This window comes from Anser brachyrhynchus (genome assembly GCF_964034855.1).
Source record: "Anser brachyrhynchus genome assembly, chromosome: 1".
NCBI classification, from domain to species: Eukaryota; Metazoa; Chordata; class Aves; order Anseriformes; family Anatidae; genus Anser; species Anser brachyrhynchus.
The window spans coordinates 142,179,387-142,200,313 of NC_137694.1; the positions used below are offsets into that span (position 1 = coordinate 142,179,387).

Sequence of the window (20,927 nt, forward strand, 5' to 3'; positions counted from 1 at the left end):
GTATGGATGGTTCTATTCAGCACCAGCATGATAAATCAAATAACAGAAGTGATTAAATGCCAGTTAAGTTCCTCCAATTAAACAGTTTCAGAAAACTGTAGCCTAATGACACATGGACAGCAATGATAATTATTTTTTTCTGCTAAGATAACCCCTCCATTGTGCCATCATGGTTTCTGATTAATTAAACTCTGGCTACAGAAAAACTACTGACAGGAAAACAGAAGTGATACTCCCAAAGCAATATAGCACTGAAATCTTTTAAAAGCACCACTAAACCTTCTGCTTTTGCTTTTAGACATAAATCATAAACTCATATTAGGTCATCTAGCTCACAGTTTTCTCTATTAGCTTCTAAAACAATTAAGCCATCACTCAATTGCTTCATTTCACACTACAGAAATAAACCTCTACCAATGATCCCAATTGCTGTAATTATAGAAAAATGCACTCCCTTTGGAAATGCAAGAACAGATTCATTGTTAGTAAAAATTCAGATCGCAACCATTAGACTTTTAAAACCATGCTAGTTTTACTGTTGAGTATTAAAAAAGGCCATTAACACCAGATTTTCCATATCAATTTCTTGTTGATTAATTTTATCTACTAGAAACCAAAACCAAGCACTTTTGGAATGTAAATTACTTAGTTCATTCACAATTTGCAGTCTCAGCATGCTCCACTGACTATTTCATACTTCTAAATGTGCACATTCATAACCAACTCATTCGTAAATGCCTCTGGCTATACAAGATCGTATACAGTTTGAAGCTCTCAGCCTTTTTCACCTTCATTATTCTCTTTGTCAGAGTATGAAATTTCTGCCCTCACCACTTTTTCACCTCTTAATTTGATGCTAAGGTCAAACTATATATGGGGAAGATATTGTCATGCTTGCTTCCACTCTTGAAACTGAATGCTCTGACATATTGTCTCATCTACAGATGTCAGAATAAATTTCTGACTAGTCACTATTCACAAAGCTGAATTGCAGCCTTTGCAGAATCAATTACTGGAAAAGTAGTGTTGCATTTATAGCAAAACAAATTTGACTGGCTTGTTGTTTCACATGTAGAGTACAAGCAATGAGAAGTCTTTTTTACATTGTTAATTATCTTCTGTTGTAAATATACCTGATTCATTACCCATTCGTATGGTGGTAAAGATAACTGTATTATCAGTCACCAAAGTGTTAAGGAGACATGGGACAGCACTGTGAAAATGCTTCTCTGGAAAAGATCATCGAAGTTTAACCAGAAAACATCTTTTCTTTCCCTCAAAATTGAAGTCACAGTATCACAGATTTCTAGGTTGGAAGAGACCTCAAGATCATCGAGTCCAACCTCCGACCTAACACTAAGTACTCCACTAAACCATATCGCTAAGCTCTACATCTAAACGTCTTTTAAAGACCTCCAGGGACGGTGACTCCACCACCTCCCTGGGCAGCCCGTTCCAATGCTTAATAACCCTTTCGGTAAAGAAGTACTTCCTAACATCCAACCTAAAACTCCCCTGTCGCAACTTTCGCCCATTCCCCCTCGTCCTGTCACCAGGCACGTGGGAGAACAGACCAACCCCCACCTCTCTACAGCCTCCTTTAAGGTAACTGTAGAGAGCGATGAGGTCTCCCCTGAGCCTCCTCTTCTCCAGGCTGAACAAGCCCAGCTCCCTCAGCCGCTCCTCGTAAGACTTGTTCTCCAGACCCCTACCAGCTTGGTCGCCCTTCTCTGGACTCGCTCGAGCACCTCCATGTCCTTCCTGTAGCGAGGGGCCCAAAACTGAACACAGTACTCGAGGTGCGGCCTCACCAGAGCCGAGTACAGGGGCACAATCACCTCCCTAGACCTGCTGGCCACACTGCTTCTTATGCAGGCCAGGATGCTGCTGGCCTTCTTGGCCACCTGAGCACACTGCTGGCTCATATTCAGCCGACTATCAACCAATACTCCCAGGGCCTTCTCTGCCAGGCAGCTTTCCAGCCACTCATCTCCCAGCCTGTAGCGCTGCTTGGGGTTGTTGCGCCCCAGGTGCAGGACCCGGCACTTGGCCTTGTTGAACTTCATACAGTTGACCTCAGCCCATCGCTCCAGCCTATCCAGATCCTATAGTCAATAAATAAATAAATTGCACAGCAATGAAAACCTTGAAAATTCTTCAGAAGTCTGTCAAAAATATACCCCTTGCCCTTCTTCCTGTCAAAATGAGTGTGAAATCCAGATTTCTCTAAGTTCTTCATCAGCCTGATGATAACAGCATTGTCTCAATAACAAAATAATAACAGATTTTTCTTCACTGAATTCCACTGATATTAGACATAGCAAGCAGCATTTTCAAATCATAATTCTTGATTTTTATCACAAAAGACATATATATTTAGCAATAGGAAATGGGAATGAAAAAGAGAGCTATTACATGCTTACAAAAGAACTGACATTATCATATTGCTGCAGAGAAAAGAAAAACTTAAAGGATCTCAATAGATTTCATCAAATAACAAAGACTAAACACTTGTCATCAAGTGGGTTTTTTTGTCATATAAAATAATTACATCTGCAAATGTTATTAAAATACAGCCTGAAAAGATATCTCATTTATTAAAATAGCTCTAGTCAAAGCTCCTATAAAGTTACATAATGATATCAGTAGCCAAATAACTTCATTATATCAAAAAAACTGCACGAAGTCAAATGAAGGTTAAGATATAACTTAGAGATCTAATGTCCTTGCCCTTTTTACTTCTGATGTGCTCTTAGCAACATTTAATTAATAAGCACAACACATATTTCCTTTTCAAAAAAAAAAAAATTAAATGGTCAGTATCTTGAGAGGTGAGCCCACGCAAACTTCATGAAGTTCACCAGGGCCAAGTGCAAGGTCCTGCACCTGGGCCAGGGCAATCCCAAGCACAAATACGGGCTGGGTGGAGAACGGATTGAGACCTGCCCTGAGGAGGACCTGGGGGTACTGGTGGATGAAAACTCAACATAAGCTGGCAATGTGTGCTTGCAGCCCATAAAACCAACCATTTCCTGGGCTGCATCAAAAGAAGCGTGGCCAGCAGGTCCAGGGAAGTGATTCTCCCCTTCTATTCTGCTCTTGTGAGACCCCACCTGGAACACTGAGTTCAGTTCTGTGAGCCCCCAGCACAAGAAGGACATGGACTTGTTGGAGTGGGTCCATAGGAGGGTCATGAGTATCATCAGAAGGCTGGAGTACCTCTCCCACAAAGAGAGGCTGAGAAAGTTGGGGTTCTTCAGCTTGGAGAAGGGAAGGTTCCAGGGAGACCTTATAGCGGTTTTTCAGTACTTAAATGGGGCCCACAGGAAAGCAGGAGAAGGCCTCAGAGTGTAGCGATAGGACAACTGGGTAGCATCCCTGCCTATGGCAAGGTGGTTGGAACTAGATGACCTTTGAGGTCCCTTCCAACCCAAGCCATTCTATGATGCTATGACAAGGAGTAAGAGTTTTAAACTAAAAGAGGGTAGAATTAAATTAAATATTAGAAAGAAATTATGTACTATGAGCATGGTGAGGCCCTGGAACAGGTTGCCCAGAGAAGCTGTGGATGCCCCATCCCTGGAAGTGTTCAAGGCCGGGATGGATGGGGCTTTGAGCAACCTTGTCTTGGGGAAGGTGCCCCTGGCAAGGGATTGCAACAGGATGATCTTTAAGGTGCCTTTCAACCCAAACCATTCCATGATGCTATGATCTTATACAAGCCTCAGTTATACTCTTGCAACCACAGTTAGGTGCTAGGCAGCTGGCAGCAGAAAGAAGGCCACTACTTATAAATGCCAGTCTCTGGATTTATAAGCTTAATTGTAGGTTAAGGTCTTGCCACCACTATATGTTTAGGTGTTCCCTCACCTGCAAAAATTGCTTTCAGGTTTACTCCCGGAAGTAAAAAAAAAGTCACTGACCAAATAAAATACGAACAACTTATTATTTATTATCTCCTTGTCTATATTATTATTATTATTATTATTATTGTTATTATTGTTATGCCTTTTGTGTGAAGTAAATAAACATTTCTCCTATAGGTTAATGGTTGATTAAAGTTTGCCAATGTATGGAATTTCCAGCATCAACCAAAGAATATGCATGCAAGTATCCACTACATAAGAAAAATCTGAAATTAGACTGTAAATATGATACAATTCTGATGAGTAGACTTGCCTTTCATAGGATTTAATTGCTTTTTCCAGCTTCTCTTTATAGGCATCAAGATTCACTGCCTGAGGATTAATTAGTGTGATCCCCTTCTTGTTGCTAAAATGGGCCAATGGTAAAATCTATGACACAATAAAAAAACAAAGATGTTATTTATCATACGACCTTTCCTCTGTCACAATAAAAGAATGTCAATGAGTCTATGTACAAGGATCAGAACAGACAGAAGGAACATGGAAAGGCTGCAGAAACAAAGCTGTAAGCACCTCAAAGAAATGGCCACTGAACAGCAGTTAATGACAGACATCTTGTGAAACGATATAATCGCTTTACACAGAAAGTTGCAAATCAATTATTGTAAGACAAGGCAAATCAAGGTTATTAACTACCAGTTATTTTTAACTGAACCAGTACTCTCAAAAAAACTCACTCTAATAATGAAAGAAGGGACAAAAGCATATTCCAGATTCTACTGCTTTAAAACAACCCTCATCATATAATTCAGCAGACAGATATGGCAGTTACTTATTTAAGTGTATTTAATACTCTTATTCTGGAGGACCGTATTTTCTAAGGAATTAGAGGACCAAAGCATGAGAGATTTTTGGCTACCACACTGATCACCAAAGAGTGAACAAGGTGGATATCGGTCACTGCAACTAGTCTTAATTGATCACAATAAGGATTAGGAACCTGACCAGGGAGATCATAATCAGAAACCTCCATACCTTTCAAAGTTCACAACTTGGCATCCTTGTAAGCCAAATTCATTACAAAATAGCAACTCACACACTTAGTAGTACATCTTAAAAAAGCAGAGAAAAGTGTGGAAAAGGATGACAGACAGGAGGAAAGACGCCTTCCCATCTCTCAGTCCAAAGTCCCACCATCCTTCAGCCTTTTAAATTACTCAGCGGTTCCTATAAGAAAAGCTATTTATTTATCAATGCCATTATGATGATTATAAAGAGAAAAAATACAAGGAAAAAATGGAGAAATCAGAGAATGATACTCTCCCCAGAACTGTTTTTAACACATATGGTTGAATCAGAAGCTTCTCCACGTGCCTGTCTGAGATCAGGATGTAATGACAAAAGGATGGATGAGGTTCAAGTTAAACAAAAATAAAATCACTGTTCAGAAGGATAATGCAAGCAATCAGAAAATAAAGCAATAACAAGACTTCTATATTTGAGAACACTTTTCAGTGATTTTGTATACCTATATGTGTGTTTGAATCATCACAACCTAGCTAGATTCCAAATTACTGCTGTAGGATCATTTTTTCAGGAGCAATGATGTGACTTTGTATTCCCTATCTGCAGCTGGCTGTCAAGTGGCAAACCTCTCTTTCTGAAGACATCTTCTCTCTGATTTACAAATCTCTGTTACTTCAGTGCCAGACCACATCAAAGCTCTTCATACTGGATTAATTTTAAGATCATTTAGAAGCTAAGGTTAATGGGAACATGTCAGTGAAGTACCTTACCAGAGACGGATGAAGCAAATCGCTGCTCACAACCGTGAGCCATACAATCTGGCTGTCATTTCTAGGTGAAGTTTGAAAGCTGGAAGGCAGGGAACTAAGACCACCCCTCATCCAGCCCTATGCTGCCATGGTTGTTGTCTGCTGTGTTACTCCAAAGAAGTTTATAAAAGTTCAGTAGGGGGTCATCATGTGGAAGCCTTCTCTCATATCCCTTACAAATTCCCAGAGCAAATTCAAGTACAAACAGCATCACATGAAAAATGAATATTTAATACAGTTTGGAAAACACTCTAAATAGATTGTGAAGGACAGACAAGCATAAACACATTATTACAGTACTGCAGAATAAAACCAGAACAGAATGTGTTCTTAGCAAGTAGTAAACTTGAAATATTATGCGTACTTTCAGAGCAATGGAAACTGCTCATGAAGTCAACTAAAATTTCACAGATTCAGCTGAAAGAAATGACAAGGAAGGCTTTTTAGTGCCAAAATGTTTTGTCATTTTCTAAATTAAATACTTAAACTTTCATATCAAAAGAAATCACTTGTTTCAAAATGGCTTTTATTTCAAAACCAAAATTTCAACATTTTAGAGACAAAACTAAAGCATAATAACCCTACAAAAACATTTCTTACTTTCAACTGAACAAGTTATCTTGGCCTGGCTAAATCTGAACTTGACTCTCCTGAGTAAAGAATTGAGTCAACAAAACATGACTTGCAAAGCTGTATGATGATGCCTCATTTTGCAATAGATACACAGATGGTTCTATAGGGAAGGTTTGCTCCAGAACTACCATAATATAATTCAGATAAGCTCCCAGATAGATTTTTTCCTGGATATGAATCTGACGGATATTTTAATGAATTAATTTCTGTGAAATAATTCAGGTGAAACGGAAAGGTCACATAAAATTGGGAAAGGAGGTCAGCCTCTTGTTAGTGAACTGTTGTCATAGAAACCTTTTGCTTGCTTCATCTCCAAGGTGAGAAAACTGCTCACACTTAGTCCATCATCACTGCTAGCAAAGGCTGAAAATAAAACTTATACCATCCCCAGAAAAGCAGTCAAGGATGTCTGCATTCCACACCAAGACAAATTAGATAAGAAAGAATGCAAAAATGTCTGTAAGTTTATTACCCTCAGTGAAGTTTTCGAAAAGTACCAGAATAATCAAGATAATTCGTGGTCCAGACCAGATCCCTTCCAGAGGTCCCTTCCTAAACCATTTTGTGATTCTGTGATTCTTCATCAATCTGTTAATGTCTCCTGTTTAAGCTCTTTAGCTAATCTCAGAACCTATTTTTTGCTTTTCCATATCTCATGAGCTGTACTGGTTCCACCTTGTTGGCAACCCCAAACCTTCTTTTTCTCCTGTGTACTGCTTCAGATCCAGAAAAATCCATACCTCTACACACAGAACAATAATCCTCCACCATCCAAGAAATTGAGTGTTTCTATGCAATTAATGGGGATTATCAGGTACAAAAGTGGTAAAAATGATCTATTTTTTGTATTTCTATGCTTGAATCTAAAGAAAGCCCATACTTAACTGTCCAGATTCTGTACAGTAACACTGAACTTAATTCAACCCTGAACGAGGCTAGCATAAGCTCCCATGAACTGCCATTTAAAAAATACCTCTGCTTGTACTACTAGGGTAGTAGTGTAGTACCCTAGTGTAGCTGTCCAGAGTAGTTTTGGATGCCCCATCCCTGGAAGTGTTTAGGCCAGGTTAGATGGGGCTTCAAGCAACCTGATATAGGGGAAGATGTCTCTGCCCATGGCAGGCGGGTTAGAATTAGGTGGTCTTTAGGGTCCCTTCCAACCTTCCATTCTATTATTCTATTTGCTGAATCACAGCTTTGAAATATTTTTAAAGACCATTAGGTTATACAGACTAGAGTTTTTGCAAAAAGCAGTTCAAATGCAGCTCAGGATTATCTTGGAAATGATTCAAAGGAGTATTCATTCAAAAAGGTGGAGGAAAGAGCTCTACTTAGCAGCTGTATTCAGAAGAAGATGGAAAAAGATGTGACTTCTCAGAAATAGGTCATAAGAGATATCTGAAAGCCACATTGTCTTTTTGTTTGGCATTTCACTTACAGTAGATTGTTTTGTACAGTTTTTTAGTTACTGAATATCCAGTATTTTGGGGGAAAAAATCTGTGTCTGAAATATGAAAATGTGTATTTTTGAGTTTCTGATACAAAATCCATCTTTTTAATTGTATACCAAAAAAAAAAAAACCTCTTACTTAAAGAAAAAATACCCAAAGAACTTGGTTTTGACTTAGTTTTACTAAAATAGAGGATATGGGTTTGCTTCCACAATCTGCATGTTGTTACAAAACGCATTCCTGAATTCAAAATATAAACATGAAAATTTTAAAGTATACGTATGTGTATGTTATAAACATTTTATTTGATTGTATATCACAGGCTATTCCAAAACACCTTTCTTACTCATTGTTATTTAAATAGATGCTGTTTAGCTTTTTATTTGTACATTGTTCAAAGAAGCGGCTTTTATTACTTAAAATAATATGCAACATATTTATAGGACTTCCATAGGATTCATAAGAGGAATTAATTTAGAGAAACTTGTCAAAAAATGAATTTCCTTTAAAGGGAATGGCAATTGCAATTTTAAGACACATGATTCATCATAAATTTTGCACCTCCAGAATCTCACAATCCTTTACACCTATGAAAATTAGATTTTAACTACTGAATACCAATCCTTTTAAAAAAGTCTTTAGAGTACACTTGTAAAACCTGAGAATGCATCAACCTACAAACTGTGCACCTGCACATTTTTCCGAATGACTTTATGGACTTAAAACACAGTAGTCCAGTGAATTAATATGAATGAGAAGTGACTATGACCCTCAAGAAATTGCTGAACACCTGATGGCTGCACACTGCCATCAACTGGTAACTGTGAAAGAAAAATATACAGCTGTAAAACTTATGTCTGCAAGAAATACTATTAACTATCAGTTTTATCTTCTTACTGATGGATGAATGAACATTATTAGATACACACTATACATTTAGTGCACATCAGCCATCTACCATGAACACTAGACAATACAGTTATTAAATTTAAGGAAATGAGTAAAAAAATCCTTTTGGAAACAGTACAAAGGTCCTTTGAAAAAGCATAAAAGCTTTACCTCATCAAATACTTTAGAAACTACATGCTTGTCCAGAACTGGGATGTATTTAGTACCATGAGGGACAGCTGTAGGAGCTAAGGCATCCATGATGGTGAGTCGCCTAGCAACGAGGCCATGAGTCCTTAACCAAAAAGCTGAAGAGGTATCTAGAGAACTAGAAACAAGAGACTGTAAGATGAAGGTAGAAATGCATTTGAGAAGTTTCAAAAGACTAAAGAAAAATATAAACTAAATTTTGTGTGATGTGCCTTTAGATGCACTCACATACCTTGTAGATGTCCTTTCCACAGTTTTCTGCATTTTCAGATCTGAGACAAAACATTTGCATTTCATTACGTTATAGTTTTTGTGCATACAAAAGCATACATACATACACTGACATAGGAATAGCATAATTTTCTTATTTGTGCCTACTAGTAGTGTCACAAGGACTACAAAATAGCATTCATTTCATTTGCTAAATCAATCAACAAGAATAATGTTTCCTGTGTTTGTTGGTGCTTGATCAATGGTAACAGTATTACTGTATGTCTCATGAGTCCTAATTAACTAATTAGCAAATTTATAAAGTAGATGGTGAATAATTTATTTTAAAAAATACTTTGAATTTTGTGCTTATTTATTCCTATAACCCAAAATAAAGATTAACCAGTTTATTCCCCAATTCAAGATGCAGTACCAAGTACTATCAATAAAGAAATGATCAGCAGTAGATAATTTAAGGTATACTGCCATGAAAATCTATATAAAATGTATCTGAAGAACTAAAAATAAGACACTGAAATCTAAAAAGTCCAACATCTTGAAGTATTAATGGTGAGGTTTTAGAAGAACTTACAGGACCTATCATATAGAGCTGCCTGAATCACTGTGAGAAATGAAAACTATCTGGACATATATACAAGCCCTACTGGAAATACTTTTGCCTATACACAATCATCCTTCCCAGAGCATATAAATAAAGTGCAACCTCCTTTCATATTGGTACCACACTGTCACCGCTGTCAGCTTTAGCCTCAACATTGCACATAACTAAGAGTTACTACATCAAAACGACAATATATTACTGCATCATGACAAGAGACTCTCGAAAAGTATTTACCCCACTGATAAAAAGTAACTTCCTTTCAGCAGTCTAACATATATCGGCATCACAGCTTACACATACTGTGGACATAACTAAGCTGCTGTAAGCTAGTTTAGAAGTCTGGTAGCAGTTGTAAATTTTGAATACCTTGTTTCAACACCCTCTTGCTTGTCCAGCTCTATGCATCTCTGCTGAGCTCTGGACCTTTCAACTGTGCGTCTACATGGTTTTGCCTATTTTGAACTATTAGTTCCAAACATATAAAGAGAAATGTTATCAGCTACCCCACCCAGGGCTTCCTGTTGTGTTAACTTGCCTTTGAAAACAGCTGTGCATTTCACACTCTTTCTGAGAGAAAAACTCTTCTTTTCAGGAGATATTCTTTCCTCTGGGCTTTCTTCCCTTGATTTCACACTATGGCTCAGGATTCGCAGCAGACTTGTTTTTGTTTGCTCTGTAGGTGTTGAAATGGAAAGGAAGGAAGGAAGGAAGGAAGGAAGGAAGGAAGGAAGGAAGGAAGGAAGGAAGGAAGGAAGGAAGGAAGGAAGGAAGGAAGGAAGGAAGGAAGGAAGGAAGAAAAAGAAAGAAGAAAGAAAAAGAAAGAAGAAAGAAAGAAAGAAAGAAAGAGAGAGAAAGAGAGAAAGAGAGAGAGAAAGAGAGAGAAGAGAGAGAGAAAGAGAGAGAGAAAGAGAGAGAGAGAGAAGAGAGAGAGAAAGAGAGAGAAAGAGAGAAAGAGAGAGAGAGAAAGAAAGAGAGAAAGAGAGAAAGAGAGAAAGAAAGAGAGAAAGAGAGAGAGAAAGAGAGAAAGAGAGAAAGAGAGAAAGAGAGAAAGAGAGAAAGAAAGAGAGAAAGAGAGAAAGAGAGAAAGAGAGAAGAGAGAAAGAAAGAAAGAAAGAAAGAAAGAAAGAAAGAAAGAAAGAAAGAAAGAAAGAAAGAAAGAAAGAAAGAAAGAAAGAAAGAAAGAAAGAAAGAAAGAAAAGAAAGAAAAGAAAGAAAGAAAGAAAGAAAGGAAGAAAGATTAATGCCTGGGATTTTTGAGTTCCTCATTGGTATCCAGTCCCAATTTTTAAAGAACTGCCTACACAAGACCACAAATACAAAATTACTTCAGCACTAGTTTGTACTTCGTGCTTTCCCAAGGATGAAGACTTTTTCACATCAACCAGGAAATCTTAGTTTCAGACTGCATAGAAAGAATATTTCAAAGAGGAATAGTACTGTAAGTGTAGTAAAGAGAAATTACTGTAAGTAATGTTGTTAACTAGTGAAACATAGATCAGCTCTTCAGTCTCACCAACAATGTACTTATTTAGAATAAAAAGAAATAAGGGTTTAATATCTACTGTTAAAAAACTGCTTACAGAGGTTTTATAATGTTTTGTCAAAATGGTTTAATCTTTCATTGCAGGGAATGTGATGAAACATAAATGAGCAGACATTTGTCTTTTCATTTGAGTCAAGTGAGTAAGATGGGTAAAAAGTGAAAATGACAACAATTAGAATTTCAGAAAGATTGTTATTTAAAGCTTCATCAAAGGCTCCATTTTTTCCTACAAGGGATGCTTTCTTCTATTGTTAACAGAATGTTTTCAAGTTAGTGAATAAATTCTAATAAAAACTACAGTTCATTTTAGTCATACCTGCAAATAATGCTTTCTTCCTTCGGGCTGGACTGTCACCAGTGGTTTGCCAGGCATTTACCATACATCGAAGTGGACTCAGTGCTGGCTCTTGTGAAGCACAACATGGCCTACTGCTAAGGGTGGTGTTGAACTCTTCAACGTGTTCATTTACAGAAGACACAGTATGTGTCTGCTTTTGATTACTGCTTGTAAGTGACAACGAGAAGAAACAACAGTAAATACCTTCAAGCATATGATATCACTGTTTTAAAAAATTCTAAGTTGAAGTCTACAAAAAAAACAAATAGACATTTCAAATGTTTCCAACAGTGCAAAATATTTTCTTTGTTGTCCTAGTCTGCATTTCAAAGGGGAGCTCAAAGGAGGTTAAACTATTGTTAGCTTTTTGAACAATTTAAAAGTAATTCTTTAGTGCATTTTAAAAAATGTTTATTACTCCTAAGGCAACACCCTCACATATATTTTTAGTCAGACATCAGAATGATCTCTAATAGCCACTTTGAATTCTGTGGGGAAAGAACAGACCTACTAACAGAAATGAAAGTAGCTGACATATATATATATTTATTTATTTATTTATGTACTTTATTTTTCACTACAGTAGTGAAAAATAAATATATAAATATTTTTCAATACAGTAGTGAAAAATAAAGTACATAAATTCTGAAATAAACATCTACATTTTTATACGGAACAGACTACCTCATCTTCTATACATACTAAATCATTCCACAGGACACTCCACTTTTGATTTACTTAACCACATTTATTTTAACTTACTGTTTTTAAGAGATTCCTGTCTTAAAAAGCTGAATACTTTCAAGGTACTTTTTGTCTTTGTACTATTACTGCACAGATAAATGAGGCACCAGGCAAGCTATTCCCTCCTTTTTACTAACGCTGTGCTCCTATACAACTAACTTAATGTTTGAATCCAGGTCTGTCTTTGCTCCTCAGGCAGAAACTCAGCATAATCAGCCATGCTGCAAACTTTTCCACAATGGCCCAGGTGTCTGCCTCCACTATGCTGTGGAAGAACCTCTGTTTGAACTGTCGTGCTTGGCACTGTGACACTTTCAACGAGCTTTTCAACTGATGCTGAACATGGAACTACTTTTAATGAGATTACTTATCTCTTGATAAAAACCAGAGATAAATATGGCATGAACATACAGACATGCAATGTAAGATCAAAAATGTGGACAGAATAAGCTGACTTTCATCCAAGGTGTTTGCCAACCAAACCGTCTTTTAAACAAACACATTCCTAAGCAATTTATGTTTCAGTCAGCATATTCCAATGAGTGGTAATCTAGTCATGTAGTACTAAGCCAACTCTACCAATAGGACAATCATTTTTATTGAATTTCCTAGGACAGAGGGAACAACTTTGCCATGTGCTAGAGAGAGTAAAATATTTTCACCTCTTTGCTTTAATTATTCCAAATAATTTGAAACTACCTATCACTTTGTTCCAGTTTCAGGCATCACAGTTATTAGTATATTTTTCCGGGCTTTTCTTTTCCATTAATGTAACTGTTTCTTTAAAAAATCAATCTTTCTTTTTAAAAGAGGAGAGTGTCAGAGAACAAAAATGCAAGACAATGAAAAAGAAGAAACATAACAGATAGCTCCTATCTGTTATTGGCCTAATAGCAGTATGAAGACATACCAATTCTCTGAATCATTTTCTTCTTTATAACAATCCATCATCAGACATTCAGCATGAAAGGTCTTCACTTTCTCTAGGTCTTTTTCTCCCTGTTCAATCTCTCGTTTTAAAAGATGTATGTCTTCACTCTATCAAAGAGAAAATCAGATGCTTTAATACAATTACTCCTAAGCATGTTTCATTTCTGAACTGAACTGAAACTACGCAAGCTCTGATAATAATTTTGAATAATGACTCAGTTAGGACAGCTGCATAATTTTGTATATTTTTTCAGGTAGTCTTCCCATTTCCTAAACCACGGTTTGTTTTGCCCACTTTCTGTACGTATAAATGAATTTATAGAAAAGAAAAAAAAAAGGATAAAAATGCAAGATATGTATATTACAAAAAGTGTCATTCTATCACTCTACAGATCACAACTCTATCACATCCTGTCCCTGAAAAATGTGAAGAACCGTAGTCTTCAAGTAAATGTTGGAAGTGAACTGACCAGGAATAATTTGGACTGCAGGGGGAAACAGGAGGAAATTCCAAAGGTGATCCCCGTACAACTCTCACAGGGTCAAAAGGCTGGACGTGGACAACACGGACTCTAGACCCTCATCTTTCCAACATGTGCAGAGTATGTGAATACTCCACATCAGCAGCATCACCTAAATTGGCCAGTACACTCTCCAATATCTTCCAAGAGTTGGAGTATTTTCACATCTTCCTTCTTCCTTCTTCTGCAAAGTTCTAAAGTGCCTGCTACTGTCTTGTTCTTGGTTGTTCTCATGGTTCCACTACCACCATTTCTAAAATTTGTGGAACTAATTAACTGAGTGTTAACTTTAGTTATAAAAAGAATATGCTTTAAATGGGTATTTCTGTTAGTCCATTCAGAAATTTCCTAGCGGGAATTGTTAGATTGAGCTCATTAGTTACACTTGATAGGTCACTGCTATCTTAGTAATTTTACTCATTATAGGTCTCTCCCCAGTGGCTATTGTAAAGCAAACTTTCAGCAAAATTCAGCCCTGCATTTTTCTTATTCATTAGGAGGATACAAAACACAGTTTCATTTTCAACAGTAATTTGTTTTTGTGACAACAGAGATCATGTGCTTCTTCCAGAGATGAATTTTGTCTATATATTTTTTGCTTGTTTGTTTGTTGTTGTTGTTTTGTTTTTTGGTTTTGGTCTTTGGCATTTTTGTTTTGTTTTAGCAACAGCAGCATTACAAATGTAATCTGCATTATATTTGTGGGGGTTTTGTTGTTGTGATCTAACAAAATTTCATAAACAAAAATGGCACACTCATTACTTTCACATCAGTTCAAATCTTACCAGGATTAACACTCTTTTCTAAACATCTATTGTACTGTAAAATTGTAATAATGTCAGTCTCATGGTTCCTTCAATAGCAGGAAGAATCGAACCTATGTATTTTAAAATACTCACAATAATAGACTTTGCACCATCAGGGTCAGTTGAGTAAATATTGTAATAATGAAAACGTCCCCCTGTCTCAGTAGATAGTTCATTCAAAAATTTATTAGCTTCTATATCATCACAGTTGAAGGATACAGTATGAATGGGAATTTTACAATGAAGCTGTACTTGAGCCAAAATTATTTGAGGGGGCTGAAAAACAAAAAAGTTATATGAAACTTGTGGAATCTAAAAATATACATATCAAAACAAGGAGAATTTGTAATAATGCAATTAGCCATTCTGTTGCTTAGAGACAGATAGATATAGATCAGTTAGAAGCATGCATTTTATATATATTATTTCATAATTATACAAAATAAGCTCATTTAAAACTGAATTTGAAACACAAGTAATGCATTAAAGCACAGGACACTCTCATAAAATAAAATTTAAATTATAATCAGTACAACCTGTTTCTGAAGTTCTAAAGTAAATTATTCAAGTAAAGGAAATGAAACTAATTAATTGGTGTTTAGTATCACTGAATGTATATAACTGGATAAAATCTGTTGATAATTTTATTAAGCCAACTTAGTTCAACGACAAGTTGTTTCAACACCAGAAAACAAAAAAAAGGCTGAGAAAAGAGGAAACGTAGCAATCCTCTTCCAATAAAGATATAAAACTCAGATGAGAAAGTATATCTGCCATGTCTATAAATGTTCTGTATCTGGTGATCTTTCAAACACGAAATTATTGACTCAGTTCTCTAAATTCTGGTAATACTCTAGTTGTTCAAAAAGCTGTCATATATCTTGAAAAACTTAGCCTTTTCCTGCTATTTTCAATATATCTATTTGTTGAACTTTAAAAATGAATGAAATCTCGATCATTTTGCACTTTCCCTCTAAAAAAAAAGTATATGTCATAAAAGCGATTATTAAATAGGTTAAAAAAAACATATTCATTAATTGCTGACAATAAAAATATTGAAATGAGGAATCTAAGTGTACATTAAGCCAAAGTAATCTTTAATAAAACATGAATGTATGCTGCTAGCTTGCAAAAGTGCCCAACAATACAAAGATTTTATGCAGTTGTAAACTGATAAATTTTAATAATAATAATAACAATCAACTTGCCTTTAGAAAAGATCAAAGATTAAAACCAAAAATAAAAACAAAATTAAAATATGTAAGTCAAAGTATCATATGCTAATTTAAATCAAGTTTATATTTTGATATTCAAATCACTTTGAAGCATATAAATCCACTCTTCTTCCTCCTAGGCCACACTCCTATCATCAAGAAAAGCAAAACAAAAAGCAAAGTGAGCTTTTAACATTTTTCTTCTTTATCATGGTATTATTTCTGCAATGTGCTGCTCAGTAATTAATTTTATGTGCCTTGCATCCCAGCTGTTTACCTAAGTAAAGTCAGGATTTTGCCTCATATCTGCCATTTAAACAAAGTTAAATTTTCATGAGTAAAAAAAATATTTTTAAAATGACACTCACTGCATGCCAGGTAGTTTTAATATTTAAATCCAACCATATTCAGTGATCATCTTTTTTTTTATTTATTTCATGAGAGAGATTTGTACTACATTAGGAACAAGTTTTAATACAAATCCTAAGCTTAGATACCAAGATACATCTTTCATGTTTCATCAATTAACAGATTCTTAAAACAACTAGTTAGAAATGTCATGTGTTTTCATGCATCAAAGAATGGACTGTGGGAGAAGAGTTCTAATCAAAGCCTTTCTCAAACAGCACATATCTCAAATACAATTTTTTAAATTTTACGACAACCTCCAAGAAACTCTGCTCTGAAGATATCTCATACAATTTGCTTCAGCCTTCTGACTGACACTACTGCAGTTTCTGTTTTCTTATTTCAGAAATACCTGGTCAGGTCTCCCGTCAGTCAAGAGATAAATAGCCTGTGTGTCAGCATCAGCAAGAGCAATCTGGAGAGCTCTGAGTGTATTTGTGGAACTTCCAACCTAAGATACCAAAAAAATAGACAAAGAAACAGTTATAAATACTACTAGTTCTTTGTCTGTGTTCTTAAATTCATAATGAGAGTGTACTGATTCAAGGGGTATTACAGAACCAAAATGAGTAATGATATGTTGAAAATACTTATGTCAAATGGCTAGAAAAATCAAAGCAAGTGTCAAAGTAGTGTGAATTGGTACCAAATTGGTATTCAGTACTTATGCAAACGCACATAAACAAAATGCTGAGCAACAGAAATATGAGCTGTAGAAGGGACTGCAATCACTAAAAAACTGTAAAGAGAGAGAAAGAAGTAAGATAAAAGATAAATTCTATTACATTTTCCTGCTACTGCTCCTGAATATCAACTCATTGCACTCCCTTGAAATACATATTTTACTTAATCAAATGATTCAAAAGCTCCACAAATGAGTTTCTCAAAAATAGGTAAAGGACTTCCTGGTTTTCTGAACAATTTTTTCCCAGACTATTTCCCAGTTACTCTCTCAGCCCATCAATCTAAGTATCATTTGTTTTTTAGCAGAAAAGTTGGCTATAACAACAAAAAAATACATAATAAAACAATACTGTGGCCCCTAAAAAAACATATTTGAGTAACTTGTGCCATTCACTTATGTAGTGTTCATAATCTTTTTTTCTTTTTAGACTAAATGCAACTCTAAATTGACTAAAATGACTAAAATGCATTTCACATCTTACAGGAACCACAAAAAAAAAAGCCTACAATTTACATCTTCAGGTTTCCACTTTTCAAACATTTCAAGAAAGCTACAAAAACTTCAATATTTAAGGGAAAAGTAAGGTTTTACCAGTGTGCAAAACTGTTTCATCAAGTCATTCTTTTAATGGGGTCCAAGTAATACCCCTGAAAATATACAACTCCATTTTAGCATAATGCCTAACTACCTCTCTTGATGGCAGCAGGGATTGTAGTGGTTTAAGAAGAGACTCAGGATCCACATGTTTAATACATTACATAAGATAAATATAAATCACTAACATCAACTCATACATGCAAAAATACATTAAGATATAACATTATTCCTTCAGTCCCATTAATTGTGTTAAAACTATTCCCAGTCTATCCCTCCACGAAAGTTTCACTAGAATGGGTAGAGAAGGTAAAGCAGGTGAAATGGAATAGGAGGTACACTCTGGGAGTGACACTGTATGGCTATGTAACACGGTATGTGCCAGGCTACACAACAGTTCAGATGCTTCATAATCCTATTTACTAATCCACAAAAATCTCTTAACAGTACCTACTTATGCAAAATAATCAGTCTGAGCCAGTTGCTTTGTGTCAAATGTATCTATTATTCCCAATATTTTAGTAAGCATTATAAAGTTCAAGTCACGCATCACCTGTAATTATGTGTAAATTGCTCATCTTGGCTCTTTTCAATAATGTTACATGGCTTTGATCTGATTTGAAAAAAACAGCTTCTGCTGTATCATGGGAAAATACTGTGGATGCTGATGATGTGAGAGAAAAGACTACCTTATGATAAAAACTGTTAGATTTCTTAATAGCTACTGTTATAAAAGCAGTCTTTATCATTGTTTTAAAAAAGTTGACACGCTTCATTTACGTGGCATAATCACCCTTCAAATTTAAATATGATTACCTCAAAAGGTTTTTTAAGGAACAGTTAGTTCGTGTTTATAGCTCTGTTCCCTAATTCAGCATCCTGGGACCAAAGTGTATAAAACAAGATCAAAGGATCTACTCTGATTAATATTCCATGGTGATCTTCTGTTCAATTCAGCTTCACTGTCAAGCCAGCTTTCTGATCTCTTTAAAGCCTGTGCTGCTTTATATAGACTAAAAGGTCAGCAGCAGATGTCAGACACCCTAGATATTTTCAGATATCTAGATCTGAACATTTAAAAGGAAATTTATTATCAACAATTCAAAAATTCAGTTAATAGTGATAAAAAAGCCCATTCCAGAATGCATATACAAGATGGCATCAAATTATACTAGTTCAAAGTATTAGGAAACATGCATGATGCTGTACCATGTCATATGGCTTAAACAGATCCAATTTTTTAAGTCTGAAGGAAGGCAGTAAAATTAAGTTTACTAACCTCAGCTATAAGTATTCACCAACTATTCAGTGAGGCCACACCAACACTTTCTTTTCTTCATTCATTTGTCTGTTAGCATTTTCTGAGAATACAAACTTATTTATCTTGCTTTGCTGTTTCAGAGTTTCCCCAATAAAATAATTGGGAAAAGCTAATAATAATTAGCTTCCCCAATTCCCTCACCCTTGGGAATTTCATTATTAAGTCTCATGAAGAGCTGTCATAATGTTGATGGGTTTTATTATATAAACGTATTTTTGTGTGTGTGTTTGTGTTAGAAACTTTGGATATATTTGTACTTTTACATGACTGACTTTTTGTCCAGCACTGGTGATATTGCTGTCCACATTTGACACAATAATTGGTCCTAGAGCAGCTGACAACAACAGTCAATCTGGTGCCTGACTGGGTCTGACTAGAAGCATTTCTATTCTGTTGCAGGGAAAACCCTTGGCTTGTGGCTACTGTCAGAAAAAGAATATTGGTCAGGTAGACAGATGTTTGGTCTGAGTATGCTTGCTCTCACGTTCCTGTGAAATTTAAAGTCAGCTGTCTATCTAGGCACCAAAAGGGAGTAGAAATGCTCCTCCAGCTCACGAGCACCAGCTGCCAGCCAAACAGTTTCCTGTACCACCTCTGAGCTGTGAGTCTACCAGCTAGAGCCCTCACCAAGGCAGCACCTCTGCAACAAGAGTGACAAGTTTAGATCCAGAGTCTGAGAACACTGTCACGGTTCCTAAAGAAATCAAACTGGCCAATGCCTGCACTGTGGCTGTTAAACGTAGCATGCTGTAAACTGGATTAATATGATCTTACAAACTGGTCCACAGTTAAAAGATTATAACTGACAGATAATATGTTGTACTTGGATCTACTTAAGTCTATATATCCTCTATATTTTCAGCTTGCTCAAGTCAAATCCAGAAATACCCCAACCATACAGAAAGAGAAAACACAAATATAACTTTGTACTAACATGCTGCATGATAATTAGCTTCCATGTTACCTCTAGTCCTTTTATCCAAAGCCAGGCATCCTGCAAATTCTCCTCATTAACTTCGGCAAGTTTCTCTTGCCACGCCACTGCTTGGGCACTAAATTTCACAAAATTAAATCTCTTTTTGTGTCTCAATTGTTCCTGCAAGAGACAAAACCTGATTTTCACTCAGTGTTGAAAGAAAGGATACTTGTATCCTGAAATACTGACCAGTAAGACTTGTTTTAACTCATATACAGTTGATTATATCATTACAATAAATTACAGTAATATTCAATTGTGGCATATATAGAGACACAAAGAGACAGACAATTACTGCCTGCAATTATTAAGATAATTTAACTTCCACATTCTAATCTACATTTACTCATATTTCTCAAACTACTTGAACAGCAAATGTCTAGGAGAGGAAGAAAGAAAGCTAGGAAACTAGGTATTAACATTGGTATAAGGAAAATATTTTGACTGCTTAACAAAGGAATCCGAAATCAGAATCAAAATAAGACATTATTTAGAGGAGAAGAACAAGAATCAAATGCAGAACACTGGCAAGGGGAACTACGACTGCAAGAGAGAACTGAGAATTTGCTGAAGTTGCTTTTGGACTGAAGTTACAAGGAGTGAAAGCTTTGTGCGAGCTACTACAAACTTTCAGAGCCTGGTCTCTTTCACTCCACCATTTCTGTGCAGCTCCTGTGACAACTTCTGGCACAGTAATCATTTTCTAGGCTGATCTGCTACCACAGATATGGACCACATCATACTACATCCTATCACTTACACACAGCTCAAAAACCTCTCTATTATAGTTTTAATATTTTTAGCCCTACTAATGACTGCTATCAGTGTCAGACTGATAGCGTGTTTGTCGGTTATTTCTTTCAAATCTGAAAAAATCAAGATGAACCATGTTTTAACAGTACCTATTTCTCTCAAATATTAATGTAAGCTCAGGTGATATCATTGTAGATTTCTAAAACTAGGTGGGATAAATCCATTTCAGGTGTGTCTTCAAGTACTCACTGCTTCTAAGCTACTTCTGCACTTTGCAAGTCACTTAGGAAAGTTCTGAGTAACTCTGTAAGATGCAAGCAACCTCGAAATGCTCTACACCCTCTAATGTCACAGTATGAAATACATATTACAAATCACAA

The 20,927-nt window shown here is 36.0% G+C and overlaps 1 protein-coding gene across 15 annotated transcripts in view; it reads right to left on the bottom strand.

The window, feature by feature from the left end:
• VWA3B (von Willebrand factor A domain containing 3B) overlaps nt 1-20,927 on the bottom strand; it is an 81,180-nt gene that overhangs the window by 29,627 nt on the left and 30,626 nt on the right. For 13 of the 15 annotated variants that reach the window (XR_013945216.1, XR_013945217.1, XM_080577004.1 and 10 more), the window contains 9 exons: nt 19,783-19,914; nt 16,571-16,669; nt 14,690-14,872; nt 13,250-13,377; nt 11,575-11,762; nt 10,251-10,388; nt 9,116-9,155; nt 8,845-9,001; nt 4,180-4,295 (listed from right to left, as the gene is read on the bottom strand). Coding sequence is in view for 13 of the 15 variants with exons in the window: in XM_080577004.1 (XP_080433130.1) it covers nt 4,180-4,295; nt 8,845-9,001; nt 9,116-9,155; nt 10,251-10,388; nt 11,575-11,762; nt 13,250-13,377; nt 14,690-14,872; nt 16,571-16,669; nt 19,783-19,914 (1,181 nt within the window). In the remaining 2 variants the exon portion in view is untranslated. The remainder of the gene's footprint in view (nt 1-4,179; nt 4,296-8,844; nt 9,002-9,115; nt 9,156-10,250; nt 10,389-11,574; nt 11,763-13,249; nt 13,378-14,689; nt 14,873-16,570; nt 16,670-19,782; nt 19,915-20,927) is intronic. The other 2 variants (XM_080576999.1, XM_080577001.1) reach the window with 2 other exon arrangements.